Below are 25,281 nucleotides of genomic sequence, written 5' to 3'. Positions count from 1 at the left end.
ATAAATAAATGAATGAATGAATGAATGAATGAATGAATGAATAGAGATTGCCTTCTAAGACAGCAAAACTAATGTGAGCTAAGAAGATAAAATTTTCAAAGACTTAAAATACAATCCTTTGAATCTCAACTTTTAATATTGAAAGTTGCTTCATTAGCTTAAGACTACACTGTATTACAAATATTTGGATTGATATAGAATCCTCCATTTAATATATGAATTATACAAGGTTCAGGTAATAATTACATATTTGATAAGTAATGCAAAACTGAATGATACTAAATGGTTCAGAGTCCACCAGTCCCTCTATGTCTCCTGTCCTTTCCCAACAGTATTTTATCTTTTTAAAGATGCTCTCCGTATCTTAAAAATGTGTATTAAAAAGTAATCAAGGAAATATTTTCAGAAAAAGAATGTATAGTGGACAGAAGGGTTAAAGGAAAAATATCCAAATTTTTACGACTTCAAAAACTACTTTTTATGGAAGACACTGTCAAGATTTGTAAATGTGACACAGATCAATAAGATCTTCCTAATTCTAAGACCTTATCATTTTAATCTTAAATCTATTTGAAGTGTTCCAGCAGTGGACTAATATTCAGTGGTACAGATATACCAAAGTGTTCACCCACTCACCCATTATAGGATATTTTGGTTAATTTCTGTTTGAGCTATTATAAGTAAAGCTGCTATGAACAGTAGTATGCAGGTTTTTGTAAGAATGTAGTTTTCATGTTTCTGAGAAAATGTCCAAGAGTGCAATTGCTGGGTCACACAGGACCTGTAAATTTAGCTTTTTAGGGAACAGCCGAATGGTTTGCCAGAACTTCTGTGCCATTTTGCATCCTTAACTACAATGTACAAGAGACCCCATTTCTCTATATTCTGCCAGGTTTGGAACTGCTACAATTTTATGCTTAATAGTTACAGAGTGATAGTTCATTGATTCCCAAATGGCTAATGATACACATATCCTTTCACCTGTTTATTATTCATTAGTGGTACCTCAGTTCACGAACTTGATTCTTTCTACAATTCTAGTCACAAACTGAGTTGGACGAGAACCAAATCAAATTCAATGGTTAGGTTCAAAGTTGACCTTATGGAGAAATTTGATTTGGTTCTCATCCAGTTTTGTTTGCGTCCAGAATCATGGAGAAAATTGAGTTTGTAAATCGAGGTACCACTGTACTTCCTTTTTGTGAAATCTATGTTCCTATCTTTTTTTTTTCCTTTTTTTGGTACCAGGAATCGAACTCAGGACCTTGTACTTGCGAGGCAGGCGCCAGAACCACTGAGCTAAATCCCCAGCCCCGATGTTCCTATCTTTTACCAATTTTTACACTGGATTATATACTGGTACGCTCTGAGAATTAAATATTCTAGATATAAGCCCTTTGTTAGATATACAATTCGCAAATATTTTTCCGTCTATAAGTTGTCATTTTTTCCTTTTAATAGGGTCCTGAACAGAGCAAGTGTTGTTAATTTTAAGTCCAATTTACCCAATTCTCCTTATATGGATTAAGTTTGTGGTATCATGTCTAAGAACTCTTCACTGAATCCAAAAATACTCATGCCATGTTTCTCTGACAATAAAAATGTTTTTGGTAGGTAACCATGGAAAATACAAATAGTTCTAAAATCAATGTTTTTCCCATTTGATCACATGAGATTATGTCAAAATTAATCCTTTTAAAATATTTTAAATTGTATTTCTCCCTCTTCTCTATTTCTCTTTTTGATACAGTTCCTCATTCAATTTCTGATCTCTTGCATCTTGTTCACTTTTCAAGTATGAAGAATTACTGAACAGCCTCCAAGTGGTGGTGCATGCCTGTAATCCCAGCACTCAGGAGGCTGAGGCAGGAGGATCACTGAGAGTTCGAGGTCAGTTGGGCTACATAGTGAGTTCAGTGCCAGCCTGAACTATAAAGCAAGACCCTGTTTCCAAATTTTAAAAAATAAATAAATAAAAGAATCACTGAACAGCTTAGGCACAGTGGTGTATGCCTATAATCCTAGCTACTCAAGAGGCTGATGTGGGAAGTTCACTCAAGCCTGGGAGTTCAAAACCAACCTGGGTAACATAGCAAGATCTTCCCTCAAGGGGAAAAAAATAAGAGCCACAACTATACTCCCAGCACAGGGGAGACTGGGCAGCAGGAGAATCTTTTGAGTTAGAGGCCAGACTAGACGATATAATGGGACCCTGTCTAAAATTAAGAGACAGATGGCAATGGGGGAAATACTGACATTTCTGTACTAAAATTTCAACATGAAATCTGTACCACTTGAACCTGCAGCTCCAACCAAAGTGAGGCTTTCATCTTAATTCGCTGGATCTGTTCTATATATTTTTTTTGGTACCTGGGATCGAACTCAGGACCTTGTGCTTGCGCAGCAGGCGCCAGAACCACTGAGCTAAATCCCCAGCCCTGTTTTATATTTCAATTAAGAATTCACAAGCAATTTTTTCAAAAGAAAACAATGTGAAAGGGGGGAAATCGCAAAAAGAAAAACTTTCACTCAGAATATAAAACAGTACCTCTTCATCTAATTCTTTCATTATCTTGTCTAGTTTTATGTTTGAAGTTCTGTAAAAACAAAAAGAATACAGATTAGAAATGTTTATTATTTCTTGCTCAGAACTGAACACCTACATTCCTTACTTTTTCATTTATTAAAATCGTTTTTGTGCCATGGATCTCTGGTAGTCTAGTGAAGTTTACAGGTTTTTTTTTTCAGAGCAATGTTTTAAAGTACAAAAAACACACAGGATGACAAGAAGTCAATTATACTGAAATCCAGTTATAAATTCTTTAAAAAACACGCATGATTTAGTATTTTACTATGTCTATTTGAGAAACATGGCATATACCAAAAGCACCATGTGACAATGTGTGAAAAATTTAGAGATAACTGAAAGTGTATTATCACTATCACAATTTGTTTTCTTAGGGTTAGGACATTATTCTGAATTTCACACCTATACTGTATATGCAACATGCTCATGTGGATATCTCATCAAATATCTCATTCTTCATGTCCAAAACTAACTTGTTCCTCAAGTGAAACAAATCATACAAGCTTAAATATCACATGGCTTCTCTTATATGAGAAATCCAAAGTATAAATAATTTAAAGAGCAAGATTAAGACATAATAGGAAACAAGGAGATAGATCTTTTGCAAATGGGAAGGGAACCAAAACATAGAGCGAGGGCAATGGGAGAGGAAGGGGAAGGAAAAAGAATTAGGAGGTGTTATTTACATGTACCACCTCCCCATGATGAATGTACTCATTATGTAGTACAAACATGTACTAATAAAAATTATATTTAGGGCTGGGGATTTAGCTCAGTGGTTCTGGTGCCTGCCTCTTGAGCTCAAGGTCCCGAGTTCAATCCCTGGTACCAAAAAAAAAAAAAAAAAAAAGCAAAAAAATAAAGATCAATTCATAAAAAGAGAACAAAACAAAACAAAAAAATCAGACCATGCTGACCTTTCCAGCCTCATCTCAAGTCTCCTTCCCATCTGCAAAAGATTTATCTCCCTGTTTCATATTATCTTTTATTTTGCTCTTTAAATTATTTATACTTTGCATTTCTTATATTAGAGAAATCATGTGACATTGAAGCTTCTATGTCTGATTTATTTCCCTTAACAGAGGAACATGCTAATTTTGGACATGAAGAATGAGATACATCTGGCGCCTGCCTCCCTAACCGTAAGGTCCCGCGTTTGATCCCCAGTACTGGGGGGAGAAAAAAAAAAAAAAAAAAAGAAAGAAAGAAAAAAAAGAATGAGATACATTAGTTTTGGACACGAAGATGTATCTTTCAGAAAACATACATAGTCTCAAACATTTGATCTTTCAAAAGAAAACAAATGCAAGTAATAATCAGTCTACAATCCCACTATAAAGTTATTTATTTAAAATGCCATTCACCAATTTGATACACAGTTTTATAAATTTTCATCTCATTTTAATTCCACTTCTTTGAGGTTATACATTTTCATATGATTATCAGCTACCTTGGCCAGTCTTCTTTTGTCCTCAAATTGATCCCCACTACCACCACTGCCATCTGTCAATCCTTTGAATTTGAATTTTGTTTAAAATATTGTTTGGATGTAGAAACTTCTCAACATTTATATAATAGAATCTACCCATTACCTCCTTTCAGTAAGCTAATTAAAATGGGAGACAAAACTAAGGAAATCAGGTGACTAAATGAATTAGAAGCATACATAGCTTTTTAAAGAATAAAGACTACCAGCAAAAACTGTATTTTAAATATTCTGAGGAAACTACATCTATAACTAATGCCAACATAAATACTTTTTAATTCTAGCCAAAATGCTTTTCATGGATGTATGTTAGTAGCAATGTTTATATCTCCATGCTATGTCTACTGACTTTTCAAGTGTTTACAGAATGAATGTAAGCTTTAGAGTAAGTATTCACTATACACAACTTTAAAGATAAAAGCAAATTCTCACCTGCATTTTTGCTCCATTTCATCTTTTAATTGCATTTCATTATGCAGCTGTTCTTCCAGCTTGTAGATTGTTTTTTGCAAACTTTCCTGCTTTAGTTGGAAAATAAAAACCTTCATTCTAATAATATTCATAAATTTAAAATAACAAACTTACCATTTTATACCTTTTAGAAAATAATTTATCTTTTTTCTGTTAATTTAACAAGTATTTTCTCAATATTTACTAATATCTCAGGCACCATGCTAGGTTATGAGTAACAATCAAAACAATCAGTTTCATGAAGCTAATAGTTAAATCCTGGGGCACAAAGAAATAGGTGTTCTACACATACAACGGATACATATATCAAAACATTACATGGCACCCACTAATATGTAGTCTTTTTTTTTTTGGCAGTACTGAGGGCTAAACCTATAGCCTTTTCACTGGGCTACATCCTAGCCTTTTTTACTTATTTCTTTTTTAACTTTGAGACAGTTTTTTGTTTTGTTTTGTTTTGTTTTAAACTAAGTTACCAAGCTACCCAGGCTGTGTCTGAACTTGAGATCCTCAAGAATCTACAGTAATCCAAAAATATCTCCACAAAATTTAACATGATAAGGGATAATAAAATTGTAGTGTGTTCTGAAGGTGAGAAGGGGTCACTTCTCATTCTGCCAGGAGGATGAAATGTTTGAAGAAAGGTCTAAAAAAGGAGAAAAATTTACCAATGCCAAGAAGGCATTCTTACCAGAATAAACAGTCCAGTAGTAGAGAGGAAGAAGAAAATATATTTGGGGAAGTGTGAACAAAGCAAGTACAGCAGATTATAGAATATAATAGGAGAAATCAAACCTCACATCAAGCCTTAAAAGGTAAATGGGACCATTAACACAAAAAAACAAAAGCTGGGGGCGTTAACCCGTAAGAAATGTATAACTTAAAGCTGTCATCCAAGAAACATTACATCTGTATTAACAAGATGAACAGGTTAAAGGGACAGTGAAACTCTAGGAAGAGCAACGAGTTCATAAGCTACTAAAATAGTTCAAGTAAGAGAGAATATGAATCTCATATAAAGCAGAGGCTATCAGCATAAAAAGAAGGAAATGGATGAACTTGGCAACTGGAAGGTAGAACTGATGTCCTAGAAACTGATTAGATAAGAAATAACATATTCAGTACCATTACAAAGGACAAGAAACAAATTATTCTGGGAAAGAGTATGGAGAAATGAAAACTGTGAGTTTAGCTTTGGTCTAATCTATGTATCTAGGAAGAAACAGAGCCAAAGAAATGGAGCTCAAAGAACAGGCTGGAAATGTATAAAATTACCTATAGAAATGAGAAGAGATAAGATCATAACCTTGGGAAATACTGAATAATTAAGTAACCAAAGGAAGAAGATTGTGCAAAGAGGGCTGAAAATAAAATTCTAAGAGGCAGGAATAAAAAAAGAAGGAAATGATGGGAACATGAAAGAATTACAAAAGTTATTCCAAAGACAAGGGACTAGTGTCAAATGCATCAAAGAAAAAAAATTAAAGATTAGTTAGTGTCAAAAACTGAAGGGAATAAATATGAAAATTATTCATTCTCTTTGCAATTATAAAGTTACTATTAGCATCTCAGCTAAAAAAACTTTCAAGGAAGAGCTGAAAATTAAATTAGCTGAATTTTGTGCACACTTCCAGTTTAATGTAAATAGCAATCTTGTGTTCTTTTAAGAGTAGGAAAATTTTATCGATAGATGGCTTCTGAGAGAGGCAGAAGGGGGACCAGAAAATGAGTCAACCCTTCCCTTGTGCTCTTAACAGAGCAACTGATAAAAGGTAGTTGTCACAGACAGAAGCTTAAAAGATCACCAATCAGCCCAAAGAAACATAAACCCTTAGGATATGTCTGAAGCCCTAATGTACCTATAATCTGCAGGCAGCGGGGTGAGGATTGAGTTACTGCAACACCTTACCACTACCTTTCCCTAGATTAAGCTTTTATTTCACTGATTTCTGAGCCTTTGTTAGCTATATAACTTGCCAAAGAGCTCTTTGGGAGGAAAAATTTTAGATGCCTTTTTCTCACTTTCTCTTTTTATACGTTCTCATACATTTAAGAGTAAAATATATCAAAGAGAAAGAGACTAGCTATCAGCTTTTACAGTGTGGATGCTACTCTTCTGCTCCTTACTTAATACATACAGATTATAGTAAAGAATGCTTGAAGGATGGCCAGATAATTACTACTAATCTTTTTCAAACAAAGTCCTACTTCACTCAAACTCAAAAAATCTGTCTCATGAACACAAGCCACATGAACAACAGAAACAACTCACAACTAAAATTACTAGAGTAATTTACTACTCAGTGAACAAATTAAATAATGTGCATTATGTTGGCTATTCTTCATCTCCCCAACTTCCTTCAAGAATAGTCTTGGCTGGGGATTTAGCTCAGTGGTTCCGGAGCAAGGTCCTGAGTTTGATCACCGGTACCAAAAAAAAAAAAAAAAAGAATAGTCTTGAAGATCTATTCTCTGTTCTTAAAATCTACAAACTGCCTTACTTGGGCTCTGTCGCTTTATGATTTAAAGGGTGGTTTCAGACCAACCATGTCGGGAGATACCGACAGGAAATCAGAAGGTAGAGAAATGAAGTATACATTCTCCCCACATCATTCTTGCTTTATTGTGGTTCTAGTAGGGTTCTATGCTGCTTATCTTTGATTTGAGGCTTTCTTTGAGCTAATACAAGATTTTCTCACCCTGGCCCTTTAGTATAGGAGCAATGGCTTCCCATTATTAATCAGTAGGCTTCAGCATCTTTATTATCCCCACTGATATTTGCAGCTTAACAGTCCCTTCCTCAAATCTCTTTTCATTTAACGAATGTAAAAACAACATGTGGTAAAAATGTACAATGGGATTATTATTCAGCCTTAAAAAGGAACAAATTTTGACATACACTACAACATGGATGAACCTTGAAGACACTATGCTGAATGAAATGACAGCCACAGAGAATGAATACTGTCTAGCTGTATTTACATGAGGTTGTACAATAGTGAAGTTTACTGAGACAGATAAAGTAGAGAGCAGCGACTGGCCTGGGGGGAGGATTAAGTGGGGAATTATTCTTTAATGATTTTTAGATTTGGATGGTAAAAAAGCTCTAGAGATGAATAATGGTAATAGTTGCAAAACTAAGTTCTTAAGGTCACCAAGCTGCACATTTAAAAATGGCTAAAATGGGGCTGGGGATTTAGCTCAGTGGTTTCGCCACCTGCTGCGCAAGCGCAAGGACCCGAGTTTGATCCCCAGTACCAAAAATAAAAATAAAAAAATAAAATAAAAATGGCTAAAATGATAAATTTCATGCCTATTTTACTAAAACAAGAAAACTGCTCATTTAAATCTTTTGTCACCTGTTTTGCCAACAAGTCTCTTAATGATATAAGGCTTCTTTATCATACATTCCTAATTCCAAAGATTAAAAAGACAACTATTGCCAATCTGTATAGTAGCTTAGTTCTCTGTCTCCACATATATTTCATTTGATATTGAGGCAAGAAATCAGACCAGAAAGGAGACAACAAATAAGAAGTACCATAAAAATCTAAGATCATTAACTGTACATTCACAAACAATATATAAGGTTACTCAATACCATGCACACAAATACATTATTCACAAAACAATTTTTAAGAAACTAATAAGAAAATACCTACCAAGCTTTTATCCACATTGGAGCTAGTTCTGTTATCATTAGGATTTGCTGCAGATAAGTGTCTGGTTGGCAGGGGGTCGAGGTTTAAAAAGAAAGCAAACAACAGTCAATGACAACTACTACATGCTTACTCTGTGTTCGCTATTATATTAGCTATGTTCTTTCAAAATAAAGTTCATACCTTTATTTTAGAAACAGAAACTATGCATCTATTAAATAAAACTCCAGATAAATCTAAAGCAGCACTCTGTAATCATATCACTTAATATTCCTATAGTGAAACTTATGAATATACCAAGCAGGATAAATTAAAAATATAAACAGTAGGGCCAGGGATTTAGCTCAGTGGTTCCACTGCCTGCCTTGCAAGCACAAGGACCTGAGTTCGATCCCTGGTACAAAAAAAAAAAAATATATATATATATATATATATATATATGTATTATAGTCTCATAATTATTTTCTGTGGCCATGAGACTAAATTACACATTTGTCCACCAAACAAATACTAATTAAAAGTTTTCTGTTTTCCAGAGCTTTTTCAATTTAAGAACTGGTGATAAGGAATTGTTGGCCTCTACAGACAGACATGTGCACAACTACCTCCCTTTAGCAAAACATGATATTGCCTTCCTGGGTTTAAAAAAAAAACGTTGAGTTTTTGTCTAAGTAACTGAAATAACAGAACCAAAGTTTGAGTGATATTCTTTTCATTTTTGGAGTCTCAGCCTTGCACAGTTCTTTAAATTCAGTGTAAAGTTAGAACTGTATATACATAACAAGTGATTAGCCTTAGAGATCTTTAGATGTCTTATGAAATTATCAAACAGATCTAAATAGATTGCACATCTATTGATATATCTACTGAAAAAATATTTCAAGCTACCAAATGTTATGTAAAAGGTACTGCTGCTGCTGCTCTGGTACTACCTTCATGAGGCTACCACTATCAATACTATTTCCACCATCAATAATCTCTCAAAAAGAGATGAACAGTTATAGTACACTAGACAACTGCAGGGGCAGTTGTTAACACACTGGGTAGTAATTAAAAATGAACAGAAGATAATCAAGTGTCCTTTAAGTACCTTCAAACATATATAATGGTTGTCTAAAAGAACAGAAATACGTCTGTTCCTAAATTTTCCTTGAAAAATTAGATCAACTACAAATTCAGATAACTGGTAGACAATAATAGCAGATATGCAGCAAGTCTGTACAGGCCACATGTAATAAATGACAAACTTTAGATGCAATGCAATTTAATTTCATTGACTATTAAATGTGGCAGAAATTCAATATGGAATTCTGGCACATTTGTAATGTAAAGTATACAGAAATGTCTTCAGAATCTGAATTATACAGATCAGCTCTCCAACTGATCTCTAACATATCTTCTGAAGTTGAAATTTAGCCTTTTACAAAATTAGTAAGTTCTAGGGCCGGGGATTTAGCTCAGTGGTTCCACCACCTGCCTCGGAAGCACAAGGTCCCAAGTTCAATCCCCAGTACCCAAAAAAAAAAAAAAAAAATTAGTAAGTTCTCTGAATGCATCAGTGGAAATGCAAGGACACCAACTATACACAGCCATTAATGTTTCTACTTTCTTTCTTCTTCAAAGTGCTTTTGTGTATTATAACTTGGCTTTTACATAAAGGCTAGCCATTTAAGTAGCATCTTAGGAAAAAAGAGATAGTATGTTAGAAATGTATCTAAAAGCTTGAGGCTACTTTTTTAGTTTTTGAGACAGGGCTTCACTACGTCTTTCAGGTTGGCCTCAGACTCATGGTGATTCTCCTGCCTCAGTCTCCCAAGTGGAGGAATTATAGGCATGCATCACCATGCTCAGCGCTTAAGGCTATTTTCAACTATGTTTCATTCAGCTATACTTTAGCAATGAAGATTACTGCTCGTGGATTTCAGGGTAAAAATTTCAGAGGTTTTCTATGTCATACCAGTATATTCAAATATACTGCTATATTATAGTTAGGACTCATTAATATTTTGAGGGTTTTGGGGGATTTTTTTGTACCGGAGATTGAACTCACCACCTCGTGTGCCACTGAGCTACATCCCTGGCTGGCCCTTTGTTGATTCTTTATTAAAAGCGACCATAGGTAGTAGGCAGTTACTTAAAAAATACTATGTTAATCAATAATGCTGACACTTAACAACAGAGTATTTCTACTTTTACTGAAACTAAAAATTATTTTAGGATATGAAATTTAATACAAAGAAAAACGAAAGAATAGGACCAAGTACATGACCATGTTCAGTTTTTTTGTAAGTAGTACTCAGCAACCTACATTTGTACTACTTATCCGTAACCTGACGAGGGTGTAAGCATCACAAGAAGGTACAATACTGCTATGGTGTGTCTCTAGAATGCCCTCCAAAAGCCCCATGTGTTCAGAGGTGGGGCTGTTAGAAGGTGACTGGGCCATGGTAGTGCTATGTGCATCAGTGGACTCATCCCTTGATGGATCTGCACCTGCATGTGCTGTTAGGAGGTGGGGCCCGGCCAGCAAGGGCAGTTCATCAGAGTATGACCCGGAAGGGTGCATCTCCTTCGCCAGCTCCTGCTCTCTGCTGCCTGGCTGCCAAAGTATGAGCAGCTTTTCACCCCCCAGGCCCTTCCACCATGCTGTTTCTGCCTTGGCACCTGCTGGCCATGGGTTGAAACTGTGAGCCACAATAAAACTCTCTTCCTTTAGTTGTGGGCCTCAGGTATTGTGGCTCAATGAGAAAATGACTAAGAAGCATGTGTCTTATTCATCCTTCCCCCTGCAAGCTGTTGTCTAACATGCGCGTGCGCGTGCACGCATGTGTGTGTGTGACATAAAGTCATCAATTACATCTGTTGAATGAATTACTTCAGCACACTGAAGTAATGTTAATAGGGAGATAGATCTTTTGCAAATGGGAAGGGGACCAAGAGATGAAGGAAGGGTAGAGGGAGGAGAAAAAAGGGGAAGTAAAAAAAATTAAGACGTGTTATGCACATGTACCAACTCCTGGCAAGGAATGTAATCATTATGTACTGAGACATATACTAATAAAAAGAACACTTGTATCTCAAGTACTTCTGTAAGATTAAAGCTAACATTAACTCGTACCAATGGTAATAATAGCTAGCAATAAGTGATTACTTCATGCAAGGTACTGTTCTGAGCACTTTACGTGTTCTGGTATTTACTTCACCCTTATAAAAACATTATGAAGCAAGTATTATTATTGTCATTATCGTCGCTAATTGTTGAGGAAGTGAAAGCATAAAGGTTAGTTACTTAGCATCTTAGTAAAAGGTTAGTTACTTAGCATCATAGTATAGGTAATTTATATCTTATAATACAAGGTAAATTCATTAAATAGTTTTGGGAGGAATCAATTTTTAAAGACCTAAAAATTATGGGGGCCAGGGATTTAGCTCAGTGGCACTGCGCCTGCCTCACAAGCCGAAGTTCAATCCCCAGTACTGCATAAATAAATAAATAGAAATTATGGATCTTGGATAACATTAATACAGTGATGATAAAGATAGGAAGGTCTGTGTGTTGTACCAAAACGTATTATAAACCATAACTCTTTAGATCACAATATTGACCAAAATATCAGTATTAACAGCTCTTTTTGACCTATAAATTCTTGTCACTTGAGGACATACAGTATATCATTCAACACAGAATTTCTGAAAAATAATATCCTAAACATGAATGAGACTGAAAGAAATCAAATATAAAATATTGACATAACCTCCATTACTACAAAATGGTATAATGAATATAACATTAAATCTACTTTAAAATGAACATTAGCTATTCCCAATAAAATAGTATGAATATAATATCAGTCCCTATCCCTAAAATCACTTAAATACTCACCTACGATTACTATAATATGTAAATCCTACAAAAGGTAGTTGATTGCCAACAAAAGCTTTAGGAATAGGGAATGTTTCTTCATCTCCTTTATCTTCTTCCAAGTCATCAAAATTACTAGTATCAATGTCACTACTTAAATCAGGTACAACTGGTGCTACAGCTACAAACAAAAAGGAAATTAGTTGTAATTTCAGATTTAACATACAAAAAGTACACAGAGATTCCATATCCATGCAATAGGGTAGCACATGCCTGGTGGCTTGGTTACTAGATTGCTTGAGCCTGGGACTTTGGGGCCAGCCGAGGCAGTTTGAAAACTTGTCTCAAAAAAAACAAAACAAAAAAACAATACCTTTCATACCAACTACTGATTTCACTCTTCCTAAGAGCTTATGAATGACAGATTCCAAATGAGCTGAATCCTATTCCATTAAGACTTATTAAAATTAAAAATCAACTGATACTGATCATTATATAATCCTATTGAAATAATTATCTTTGAAGACAACTATATCATCTAAACTTCAAGTTTGTTTTTTTGGGTTTTTTTGTACCAGGAATTGAACTCGGGACCTTGCACTTACGAGGCAGGCGGCAGAACCACTGAGCTAAATACCCAGCCCTAAACTTCAAGTTTAGCATGAGTAATTCAAATCAAGGATTATTAAGGTGTGTTTAGAATACTACATACTATAAAATACTTAGAAGCATTTAGAACTACAGAAAAGACTTTTTTTCAGAACCTTTAGCATAACAAACTATACTCAAAGGTGTTGGTTAAGCCAGTCTGGTGGTGCATGCCTATAAACCCAGCACTCAGGAGACTGAGGCTGGAGGACTGCTGCAAGTTTGAGGCCAGCCTGGGCTATATAGAGCATCCAAGGCCAGCATGAACCACAGAGACTGTCTCAAAAAACAACAACAACAAAACAATAAAGTGTTGGTTAGTTTCAAAAACAGTATTGTTTTCTTTTTTTGGTTAATCTGCTCTACAGCAATTTAGAAATAAATTATTTCTCAATTGTTATTTCTCAACTGTCCTGCATATAATTACTAATTTGGAACAGAAATATTTTTACTTCCTAGAATCTAGATAATCAATATTCCTACCACCCAATATCTCTAATAAGATTTTAAAATCACAATGAGTAAAGGATTTCGAATTACAGTTTCAGACAAGCTACTACCTCTAGACTCAACTGACCAAGGAATAATTCACAGTGAGGTTTATGATACAGTTGTTAAGAAAAAAAGACAAAGATACAAAACATGAATGTAGCAACTTCAACAATTATAAACAAGTTGTGGGGTGAGGCTTCCATATATCTAATAATACAAGGCCGTATGTGACAATCTTTAAATATTCATAACACAAAAGAAAATACCATGTAAAAGTTAACTTTAAGAATATCTTCTTTTGGGGCTGGAATATGCTATAAGGGGCATATAAACAGCAAATTTAGAACAAAAGTTTTCTAGTTAAAAGATACAGCAATATAATAAAATATCACAGAATTACCACCAATGTCTTAGATATTTTTCTCTCGTTGCTGAGACAAAATACATGACGCCCAAAATTAAAGGGGGAAAGGTTTATTTGGCTTACAGTTCATAGAGATTTCAGTCCATAATCAGCTGGTTCCAAGGCAGAGTGGGAGAGGGCAACAATTCATGGCAGGAGAAAACAGCAAAAGGAAGAGACTTTAACAGTGTCTTCCTGCCCCTTTTATCTTATTCAGACTATTTAGGGCTGGTAGCACTCACATCCTTAATCCTAGTGCTCACAGGCCTAGCACTGTACCATGAATTAATCACACACTGCAGATTCAGCCACCAAGCCTAAGACACATGAGACTTTGGGGGGACATCTAGACACAAGCCATAACAAGCACCAAACTACTGTGTAATTATTTTAGATACAATCATCTCATGCTCCTTTAGAGAAAAAGATGAAAATGACCAAGCAAGTAAAAAACAACTCAATCAGTTTCACAGTCTTAATCTATTACATATATAGGAATTATTTTTCTTTTGAAACATAGTATTTAGATAAATACAAGTAGATATTTTAGATACTGATAAATATTTAGATAAGTAAAAATACAGGGAACTATCTGATTAATTTAGGAACAAATCCACAAATTTGGTTGAAGTTATTGTATTAACAAGAAAGTGAAAAGAGGGCTCTTTTATCATTCACTTTCTTTAATGTCCAAGAGAACTGCTTTTAAAATGCTACCTTCTGAATAACTGCTTCCTTTATAAAGTGAAGGGAAAATAAAATGTTGCTGACTCTTGGGAGGTACATAAGTTAATTATACATTATAATTGGCATATATTCTACATTAAAGCAATGGTTCTTAAGCAGTGACAAGTTTTGCCCCCTTGGGGGACATTTGGCAATGTCTAGATACATTTTTGGTTTGGAGCGGTGCTACTGGCATCTCAGTAGAGTTCAAGGATGCTGCTGAATATCTTACAATGTTCAGGACAACCTATACACACACAGATTTATCTGGGCCATTCTGAGGCTGAAAAACCTTGTTTTAAAATTATCATAAGGGCCAGGGATTTAGCTCAGTGGTTTTGCCGCCTGCTGCGCAAGCACAAGGACCCGAGTTCAATCTCCAGTACCAAAGTAAAAAAATAAAGAAAGATAAACAAACAAACAAACAAATAAATAAATAAATAAATAAATAAAATTATCATATAAGGTAGCCGGGTGTTGCTTCCTGTAATCCCAGCACTTGGGAGGCTGAGGCAGGAGGATCGCTGCTAGTTCAAAGCCAGCCTGAACTACGTAGCGAGATCCTATCTCCAAAAAAAAATTATCACATAAGGAAGATTTTATTTATAATAGTAACAATAATATTATTATTATGGGTTTTTCTGAGACAGGGTCTTGCTATGTAGCCCAGGCTGGCCTCAAACTCGACACAATCCTGCTTCAGGTGTGTACCACCATAGCCAGCTACATAAGGAAGATTTTATCTTTTTTTTTTTTAATGGTACCAGGAATTGAACTCGACCATGAGCTTGCCAGGCAGGATCAATGCCAATGAGCTAAACTCCCAACCTCAATAAGCAAGATTTTAGAGAAGCAGACCAATGTGCTGTGCTCTTTCCCAAAGGACTTAGTCTTGTTATAGATGACATGATATATTGTTTCAGAGTAGTTTTAAAATGAGACAAATTCTATCCTTTTTAACTCTAAGATGTAATCACTTCAGAACTAATAAACAAGGATAAAGATATCTATTTGATCATCAACATATAAGATAGTTTTTTAAAATTTGCTTTTTGTTAAGTAACTGATAATTTAGGAATTATGTTCCATAGTTTTTTATTCTAGCTGTTGTTACCAAAAATGACAAAGTACTCTAAAAATCTCCATCTCCATTGAAGGAGACAGTGAGCTTGCAAAAACTATCAGATATAATGTTTTATGATCTCTGGAATCTAATAATTTACCGCAAGCAAAGGGGAGGTTAACAAAGAAAAGTCTATGAAATTTTATTATTTAAAGATACCTCTGTCACTGGCTAAAATGGAGTCTTCAGTGAGCACTCGAGGTAGGGAATACAGACTTTGCTAAATTCGCATGGAAAAGTCACTAAGCAAATACACAGGTGCAGCCCACAATAAGCAGTAACAGTAAGGTCTGAGAGGAAGAGAAATCTGAATTTCAGAGTTAACGATATTACAAAATTCAAAATGTCCAGATCATAACCCAAAATTACAAAGCATGTAAACAAACAAAAAGGAGAGCTCATTCACAGCAAATAAAGAAAGTAATAGAGGGCCTGGGATTTAGCTCAGAGGTTCCAGCGCCTGCCTCGCAAGCACAAGGTCCTGAGTTCAATCCCCAGTACCCAAAAAAAAGAAAGTAATAGAAACTATCACTGACAAAATACGGACAATTGATGTACTAAACAAAAACCTTTAACTTTCTTAAATTTGTACAAAGCTGAAGGATACTATGGACAATGAACTATATAGGTAACCAGGAGAATGATGTCTTAAATAAAAAAGAAAGACACAGAAAAAGCAACCAAATAGAAAATTTAGTGCTAAGATGAACAAGTAAACAGAACCTAAGGAAATTGTAGCATATCAGGAATAGGACCCACACAGGTACTGTGGGAATTCCAGGAGAGAAGATGGGAGAGAATGTTTGAAGAAATAATGGTCCGAAACTTCTTAAATCTGATAAAACTTATGAATCTACAAATCCAGGAAGCTGAATGAACATTAAGGAAAACTGCAAAGGATCCCCACATGTATGTACTATAATCATACAGTACAAACTGCCCTAACTCAAAGCCATCTGAAGGAAAAAAGAACATCAGTAATGGTAACTACACAGTAGTTACCAGTAATAGCCAGTAATATTGTAGTTTTGGTTTGTAATTTTTTCCCCTCACATATGACTTTTTAAAAAACAAATACATAAGATAGTAATTATAAACATGTTAAAGAACATACCACAGATAAATAATTTGTGCAGTAAGAACATATGGGGGCCTGGGGATTTAGCTCAGTGCCACAGCACCTGCCTGGCAAACATGAAGTCTTGAGTTCGATCCCCGGTACCCCAAAAAAAGAACATATGGGGCTGGGGATTTAGCTCAGTGGTTCCACTGCCTACCTCGCAAGCAAAACTTTTGAGTTCAAGCCCCGGTATAAAAAACAAAAAAAGAACATATGGGGAAGAACTAGATCTGAGAAGTAGTTCTGTATGCTACTGAATGTAAATCAGTATCAATCCAACCTTGATTGTTATCAATTTAGAATGCTAAATGTGATCTCCATATTGGCCAACAAAAAAAGACTAAATACAGAAAAGTAAATGAGCAGGCAATCAAAACAGCATATTATTCTTTTTTGAATCATAGCATGATTGTGGGGATAAAAAAAAAGAAAGAAAATCTGTAAGAAAACAACATTTGAACTGTACAAACCAATTAGATGTAACAGACATATACACAACACTATTCAACACCAGCAGCATTCTCTAAGATAAACTATGTTACGCCAAAAATCAAGTATTAATAAATTTTAAAAGATGAAAATCATAGAGTATCCTCTCTAATCACAATGGAAACAAGAAATTTGCAAATATGTAGAAATTAAACAAAAACCTCTTAAACTACCATTGAGTGAAAGAAGAAATCAGAGGATGATTAAGCGAAAATATGTTGATACCAATGAAAAGAAAAAGCACAGACAGACGCTGCCTTGCGCCAGACGCTGCCTTGTGCCTGGTGCTGCTGGACATTGCGGCCCGGGCCCGCAGGCTGCTGGCGCGGGCGAAAGGCTGCATGGCGAATGGGGAATTGCGGAACGGGTACGTGAGGAGCGCCGCTCTCGCTGCTGCCGCCGCCGGCCAGATCCATCATGTTACAGAAAATGGAGGACTTTATAAAAGGCCATTTAATGAAGCTTTTGAAGAAACGTCCATGCTAGTTGCTGTGCTCACATAGGCGGGGGATGGTGTCCTCACCCTCTTTGGATATCTTCCAGATTTCTTGAGGCACTGGAGAATTGAAAAATGTCACCATGCAACAGAAAGAGAAGAAAAGGAAACCTGGACAAGCGTGAAGAAGTAGAGAAGCTTGTAGCAAGGTTCTTGGGAGTAGAAGCTGCTATGGCATATGGCATGGGATCTGCAACAAATTCAATGAACATTCCTGCTCTTGTTGGCAAAGTAAGACACTTTGTCATTTGTGAAAATTCCCAACGTTATTCCTCCTCCTCCCCCCCCCTCCTTCTCCCTCTCCCTCCCCCCTTCTCCACCCACCCCCCCATTAAAGCATTCAGGCTGGGTGTGGTGGTGCACACCTGTCATCCCACCACTCTGGAAGCTGAGCCAGGAGCATCACTGTGAGTTCAAGGCCAGCCTGGACTACATAATGAGATCCTGTCTCAAAAAGAAAAATAATAAATAAACCGTTCAGAGTTTCAGGAGATCAGCTTGAAACCGCACTGAGCAGGCTTTAGATGGTATTGATTTGACGAATTCAGCTATTGATTAAGATTGAGTCACTCCACTGTCACATAGTTTGATTTATTATTCAAAACAAAACTCTACTGAAAATTTTTGTGCTGTGCCTTTTCTGTAGAAGGGAAGATATTCAAAGTGTATAAACACATAAATGTTTTTGTTTTACAACTAAATTGCCCTTTTAAAAAAAATGTGGAGGTGACAAAATAATAAATACATATTTTAGAAAATTCAAACAACACAGAAATAAATAGAATAAGAAGTTACCATTCCTATACCTAAAGTGATCATATTATCCAAATCTGAATGTATTTAAGAGTAAAAGGAAGTAATAATCATGTAACTACTCCAGGAGTGTAGGTGAATCAGAATTGTCTGTCAGAAAGAGTCCCATGATTGGGAGGTATACAAAGAAGTAAAACATTTACTGAAAAGTCTGTATTTGTATTTGTCCTGGTTCATGGATACATAACTATTTAAAAATTTCTTTACCTTTTCTGTATGTATGTCACAAAATAAATATAAATAGCATTAATAAAATCTTGAAAAGAAAAAGCACATATCAAAACTCAGAATATTCAGTGCAATATTCAGTGGTCAAGAAGTAATTTCAGCTATAAATGTCTGTATTACGAAAATAAGACAGCTGCATACAGTGGCACATACCTGTAATCCCAGCACTCTGGGAGCTGAGGCCAAGAGAGCCCAGTGCCAAGTCTGAACCCAGCCTGGACAGCTCAGTGAGACCCTGCCTCAAAACATGCAAAGATGGGCCAGGGATTAGCTCAGTGGTCCGGCCACCTGCCTCACAAGCACAAGGTCCTGAGTTCAATCCCAGGTACCAAGAAAAGAAAACATGCAAAGAAGCGGGGTGTGTTTGGTGGGAATGAAACTCTGCGCAAAAGCCTTGGTTCAATCCCCACCCACTACTGCAAACAAACAAACCAAGAAACTACAAACAAACTACAAGAAACAAGAAACTAAAAAAAAAAAACAGGGCCAGGGATTTAGTTCACGGGCACAAAGCCTGCCTGGCAAGTGCAAGGCCCTGAGTTCAATCCCCAATACCCAAAAATAAAAAAATAAAGCAAATAAATAACAGAGCTAGTAAAAATGGATAAAGATTACAATGCAGATAAAGGACAGAAAATCAACAGTGAAAATTAACAAAACAACTGGTTCTTCAAAAACATCACGGGCTGAGGATTTAGCTCAGTGGCACCATGCCTGCCTGCCAAGTGCAAGGCCCTGAGTTTGATTCCTGGTATTAAAAAAAAGGGGAGGGGGGGATTTAGCTCAGTGGTGCCTCCACCTCCCTTGCAAGCATATGGTCTCAAGTTCTACCCCCAGTACCAAAAAATTAATAAATAAATCAACAAAATTGACAGCCTTTTTACTGGACCTAATGGAAAAAAGCAAGAAAAAAAAAAAAACTAAACTAAAATCAGAAATGGAAACAGAGATGTAATTACTGACCATACAGAAACAGAAAGGATCAAAGAAAATACTAAGAATGAGTATACACCAACAAATTAGATGACCTACATGAAATGTACAAATTTCTATAAACATACAGATTACCAAAAATTACTCAGAAATTTAAAAACCAGAATAGATGTGAAGAGAGAGATTGAAAAAATAATGTAAGAATGTCCCAAAAATATAAAAAAAAATCCAGTACTAGCGGGCTTCATGGGTGGACTCTACCTAACATACAAAGAGAAATTAACACCAATCTTTTTCAAACACTTCTAAAAAGCAGTCGGGTGTGGTGGCGCACACGTGTGATCCCAGCACTCAGGAGGCTGAGACAGGAGGATGGCTAGGACGGACTACACAGTGAGTTCAACACCAGCTTGGAATATTTACCGATATTCTGACTCAAAAAACCAAACCAAACCACCACAACAAAAAACACTTCTAAAAAGTAAAAGAGAGAATAGTTCTTAATTAATTTCATGAGACTAGCATGGCCCTAACACAAAGACACCAAAAGAAAACCACACAGTAATACCTTTTATGAATACAGATGCAAAAATGTTCAACAAAAACAGTAGCAAAGTGCACACAACGGCACACTAAAAGGATCAACATAACTATATATAATTATTTGCTTATTTAAAAAAGGATTATACTCCTTGACCAAGTGGGATTTCTTCCAAGGTGTTTCACCACATTCAAGTCAATCGGTTTAATAGTTTGTCCTTTGTAAAACTAAACACAATGAGTGAAAAACCCAAATATAAGAGCTAAAACTATAGAATTCCTACAAGAAAATAGAAGGGGAAAGTTTCATGAACATGGATATACTAATAGTGTCTTCAATATGACATTAAAAGCATAGGCAACAAGAACAAAGGACAACTGTACTTCTTACAAATGAAGACGTCTGTTGCATTAGCTAGGTTCAGTGGCCCATGTCAGTAGTCCCAGTATTAAGGAGAGTGAAGTAGGGTACAATGTGAGCCAAGGAGTTCAAAACCAGCTTAGGTAACACATTGAGACCCAGCTTCAACAACGACAATGACAATAACAACAGCAACAGCAGCAGCAGCAGCAACAGATCAAAGAATACCATCAACAACCCAGAGAATGGGTAAAACTATTTACAAACCACATATAGGCTAAGGGGTTAATATTCAGAATATATAAAGAACTCCTACAAGTCAACCACAAAAATAAACTCAAAAGTGGCAAAAGATTTAAATAGAAAGACCTCTGAAAAGATATTTAACACCCCCTGCTGCACAGGCGCAAGGACCGGAGTTCGATCCCCGGTACCAAAAAAAAAAAAGAAGAAAAGATATTTAACATCTGTAGTCAGGAAAATGCAAATCAAAGGAGATAATCACATACTACTATACTATTCGGCTGGCTACCATTAAAAAAAAAAAAACCCAAATCACAGAAAAATAAAAGGAATGTACAAGATGTGGAGAAAGTGGACCTGCATACTTCACTGGTGGAAATGCAAAAAAAATAGTACAGCTGCTGAGGTTAACAATATAGTGGTTCCTACACAATTGAAATAGCATTACCAAAAGATCCAGCAATCCTAAAGTACATGAGTGTCAGCGCCTCTCAATGGATACATTCATGCACACCCAAACACACACACACACACACACACACACACACACACACACGAGGAATGAGATTGTGAGAAATGTTAAACATGAAGCTTGAAGATGTTATAAAATAAACCAGTCACAAAATAACAAATACTGTAGTACCCTATCTAAATGAAGTACCATGAATAGTCAAATTATCATAAGGATAAAAGGTAGAATAGTGGCCATGAGAGTCGGGGGGAAGGAGAAGGGAGAGTTATTATTTAACGGGTAAAGAGTTTTAGTTTGGGATGAATAAAAAAGTTATGGAGATAGACAGTGGTGATGGTTATACAGTCACAGTAATTAAACGGAAAAGTTTATGTTAAGTATACTTTACCTCAATAAAAAGAAAGAAAAAGTTCATTTAAAAAAGAATGCACTAGGGCCAAGGATTTAGCTCAGTGGCACTGTGCCCACCTCACAAGCGCAAGGTCCTGAGTTCAATCTCCAGTACCAAAAAAAAAAAAGAGAGAGAATCCACTATAATGCTGAGAAAGTCTAAACACTTAAAAGAGCACCGAACAAGAGCCTGAATTCTTTATTCATAAAGATCACAAAGATAATCTCAAACAGAAGAATATAAAATTCTAGAAAAGATACTGCAATCTCAGTAAATCTACAGAAAAAGAAAATACAGAAAAAAAGATACTGTAGAAGAAAATACAGAAAAGAAGATACTATAATCTCAGTAAATCTACAGAACCTGGAATAGTACATATGTATATAGAGAAAATCAGTTCTGTTTTTAACATAAGTGAAGTGTTACCACTGTTAGTATCTTAAGTACTTCCCACTAGCTATAAGTGAATTAACAAAGTATTAATCCTGTGCTGTTATATGTAATAAATGTAGTTTTCTCCAAAATGGTACTGTCAACAAGAGTCGATTTCGATTCCCTGCATTTCTGATATACAATATATTGAACTAGGGAAATCTTTAAATGGCACACAGTAGTCCAGTGATCAAAGATTTGGTGTCAGACAGATTTTAATCCTGTCATTTGCCCACAGTGTGCCTGCATTGTAGCAAGTTATCTGGGTCTTTTATTTCTTTTGCCTACTATCTTTAATCTTATTTTTGTCATTTCAATTCTATCTCAAATGAGTAGGAAATAACTTTATAATCTTAATACTTTTGCCTCTAAAGATGAACATGATCAGGAAGCTCATAGAAAACCAAGCTATTTTGTACCCTGCTCCCATACAACCAAGGAGCACAGGTGAAGAGTAATTGCCACTGTGACTTGGAGGCATGCATGTGGTAAAAGTACCAAAATAACTACTAATTATAAAAGAAGGCAATTTTGCCAAAGGAAACTGGAGAGTCAAAAGAATTAAAGGAATTATAATTCTTACATAATTTTTTAAAACTCTGCAGGCAGGTCAGTGAGGTCAATCCTGAATAAAAATACTCTTGGTATTTTAGGGGTGGGACGTGAAGAAGGGGTAGGAAGAGGGAAAGGAAAGAAAAAACAGTAAGTTCTACAGACTTCAATTTTCCTTTCATTTTTTTTCAATAACCACAAAACAGGACCTATTCTAAGTATGCTAGCAATTATATGCTATATAACAAAACCAGTGTGCTAAATCTATACTATAACAAAACTACAGTAATGATGTAGACCTTTAAAAAAAAGCAACACTATTAATAAATTACACAAGAAAAATCACAGAAAATTTTAAGTTCATTTGCTATAAGCCAATGAAGTAGTTCACTTTGTAAAGCAGTTATAGTAAGAATATAAAGAAACACAATAAAATGTTATTATTTGAATTCCCCAATTCCATGAAACTATGACCTCCGTGAGGGAAAAAACTGTTGGTTTGATCACTGCCGTTTGCCCACTGCCTGAAACAAAATAGTGCTCAGCATATAGGAGATATCCAACAGATATTTGGTTCACTAAATTACGTCTTCTCTTTAATATCAGTTTTCCAATCAGTATAGCCTTCCATTTTAGTTTTGTTATTCTATAGGTATTTGTGTATTTCCCTAACTTTGTCTGAAAAAGATTTTAAAACAATCCAAAAGATAATTCAGTCCCTTTTAAAGTTTCTTTTCAAATTTCTATTTGTATGTCTTCAGCCTTCTTAAACTTTACTAAGAGCATAACTTGAATCAAAACACAAAGCTTTGCAATGTAACCATTTGTGTCACTCCCTACTCATCTCTGCCACACCATTTCTCTTGCAGTCTGAACACAACAATCATGTCATATTTACTTAGGAGGAGGAAGAAGTTGCATATATCCCAGCGTAAAACTGGTACTAAAGTCTCCTGAGGTCAAGCTATTCCAGTAGGCTCTCCAGATAGCTGGTTATTCAATGACAGTCTTTGTTGTAGTGTAATTTCTTAATTTCAAAAGAAATTTATTTCTGCAAGAATTTCATAGTTTATGCAGCATGTATGTACTGTACTTGAAGTAATATACCTGTTTCTTTTTAAACATTTTGTAAAAAGAATACTTCAATAAAACTGGCAAACCTACATGACTTATTTCTTCAAAATTAACACGATATTTCTGCCCTGCCAAAAGAGCTATCCCTCATTGTCTCAACTAGTCAGGCAGTCCATTAGACAATTTGTAACTGTACTTAAAACTACATAGGTGAATTCATTTTCATTATTATTGTTCAATGCTACTGACACAGCAAGAAGCTAGAGGCTGGTATATTACCATTTTTTGACCAGTGAAAAGGAAAAACAGAATTTCTAAAACTTTGGCAGGGAAAAATCCTTCCAAGTCCATGAAGATGATGAGAACACCTCTGATGCCACTATGTAATAATTTTGAGTCAACTATCTTATAATGCAAGACTTTCTGCAAATTACTGTTAATTTTTTTCTTCTAAAAAATTAAAGCCAGGCCTGGTGGCACACATCTGTAATCTCAGCTCTTGGGAGGCTGAGGCAGGAGGATTGCCCAAGTTGAGGGCCAGCCTGAACTATATAGTTAGATCCTGTCTCAAAATAAAGTTCTGGGCCAGGGATTTAGCTCAGTGGTTTTGCCACCTGCTGCGCAAGTGCAAAGACCCAAGTTCGATTCCCGATATCAAAAAAATAAAAAATATGGAGGGGGTGAAGGGCGCACAGGTAATGGGGAAAAAATAAGAACTAAGCTACATCATGTACAGGTACAAGTACCCAATGATAAATGTAAATGTATTTTATACCTAAAATGTACCAATAAAAGAGCTTAAAAATAAAAAATAAATAAGATAAATAAATAAGGTTTATGCGATCTGAAGAGAAACCAGAGTATTAAAATAAATAAATAAATAAATAAAATTTTAAAAAATAAAGCTCTGGACTGAAAACTTCTTGTATACTACATACTTTTATTTCTCAACTGCAAGCTGTAAAACTGATAAAATCAAGTGTACCATAATTTCCATTATCTTCATAATAAAATTCTGTCAGACAGTAATAGTAGACTCTCCTTATATTTTAAGTTTTAATAAAAATAAGGGAGTAACTTATCTTTCCAAAAGAAGACACATTTTCATTTCATTACCCCAGATTAAATGAGATCCTCCATAAGGAAAAAAATAAAGCCTAAACTAAGCAGCAATTCAACAAAGACCGAATATCAGATGGTGACTGAGCCCAAATTAATTATATATATGCTGTATTTCATCTTGCTATTTTGAGTGCAACATGAAAGAAGTAGCTGTATAATTTTCCCAGTATTTCAGACGAGATCATGCGTGTTCAGGGTGGTACGGCCATAGACTCCCGGTATTTCAAAATACTTTTTTTATTTTCACTGAGTTGGGATAAGTCCCATACAGCAATTGTGTACTTCTGATTTCCAGCAGATGTACACAAATATTTAACAAGGCCCTTTCAACTGACTGTTTACCATAATTACTTTCAGACATTGTAATGTGCAAGAAAAACAAATAACTTACTGTCTCGGAGTGTTTCCCAAGCCCATTGATCATTTTTGAAGAACAGATGCCTTTTGATTTCTTCTACACCATTTCTCCCTAATCTCACTTCTCTGATTAGAGACAAAGGAAGAAAAGTAATTAATTGTTTTAGATCTTATTATAACCTGTCTAGGTTTATTTGAAGC

General features: G+C 35.4%; 1 protein-coding gene across 5 annotated transcripts in view; it reads right to left on the bottom strand.

Annotated features, from left to right (window-relative positions):
* Rock1 (Rho associated coiled-coil containing protein kinase 1) overlaps window positions 1-25,281 on the bottom strand; it is a 127,572-nt gene that overhangs the window by 49,935 nt on the left and 52,356 nt on the right. For all 5 annotated transcript variants that reach the window (XR_015442439.1, XR_015442440.1, XM_087189851.1 and 2 more), the window contains exons 9-13: window positions 25,115-25,206; window positions 12,087-12,246; window positions 8,207-8,267; window positions 4,506-4,594; window positions 2,549-2,597 (exon numbers count right to left, since the gene is read on the bottom strand). Coding sequence is in view for 3 of the 5 variants with exons in the window: in XM_087189851.1 (XP_087045977.1) it covers window positions 2,549-2,597; window positions 4,506-4,594; window positions 8,207-8,267; window positions 12,087-12,246; window positions 25,115-25,206 (451 nt within the window). In the remaining 2 variants the exon portion in view is untranslated. The remainder of the gene's footprint in view (window positions 1-2,548; window positions 2,598-4,505; window positions 4,595-8,206; window positions 8,268-12,086; window positions 12,247-25,114; window positions 25,207-25,281) is intronic.

Source organism: Heterocephalus glaber, unplaced genomic scaffold, assembly GCF_053883595.1.
Source record: "Heterocephalus glaber isolate CG9 unplaced genomic scaffold, H.glaber_assembly_v1.0 deba00000331, whole genome shotgun sequence".
In the NCBI taxonomy this organism is placed as follows: domain Eukaryota; kingdom Metazoa; phylum Chordata; class Mammalia; order Rodentia; family Bathyergidae; genus Heterocephalus; species Heterocephalus glaber.
Note: the sequence above shows the minus strand (reverse complement) of the source record. Positions and strands in the feature narration are given on the sequence as shown.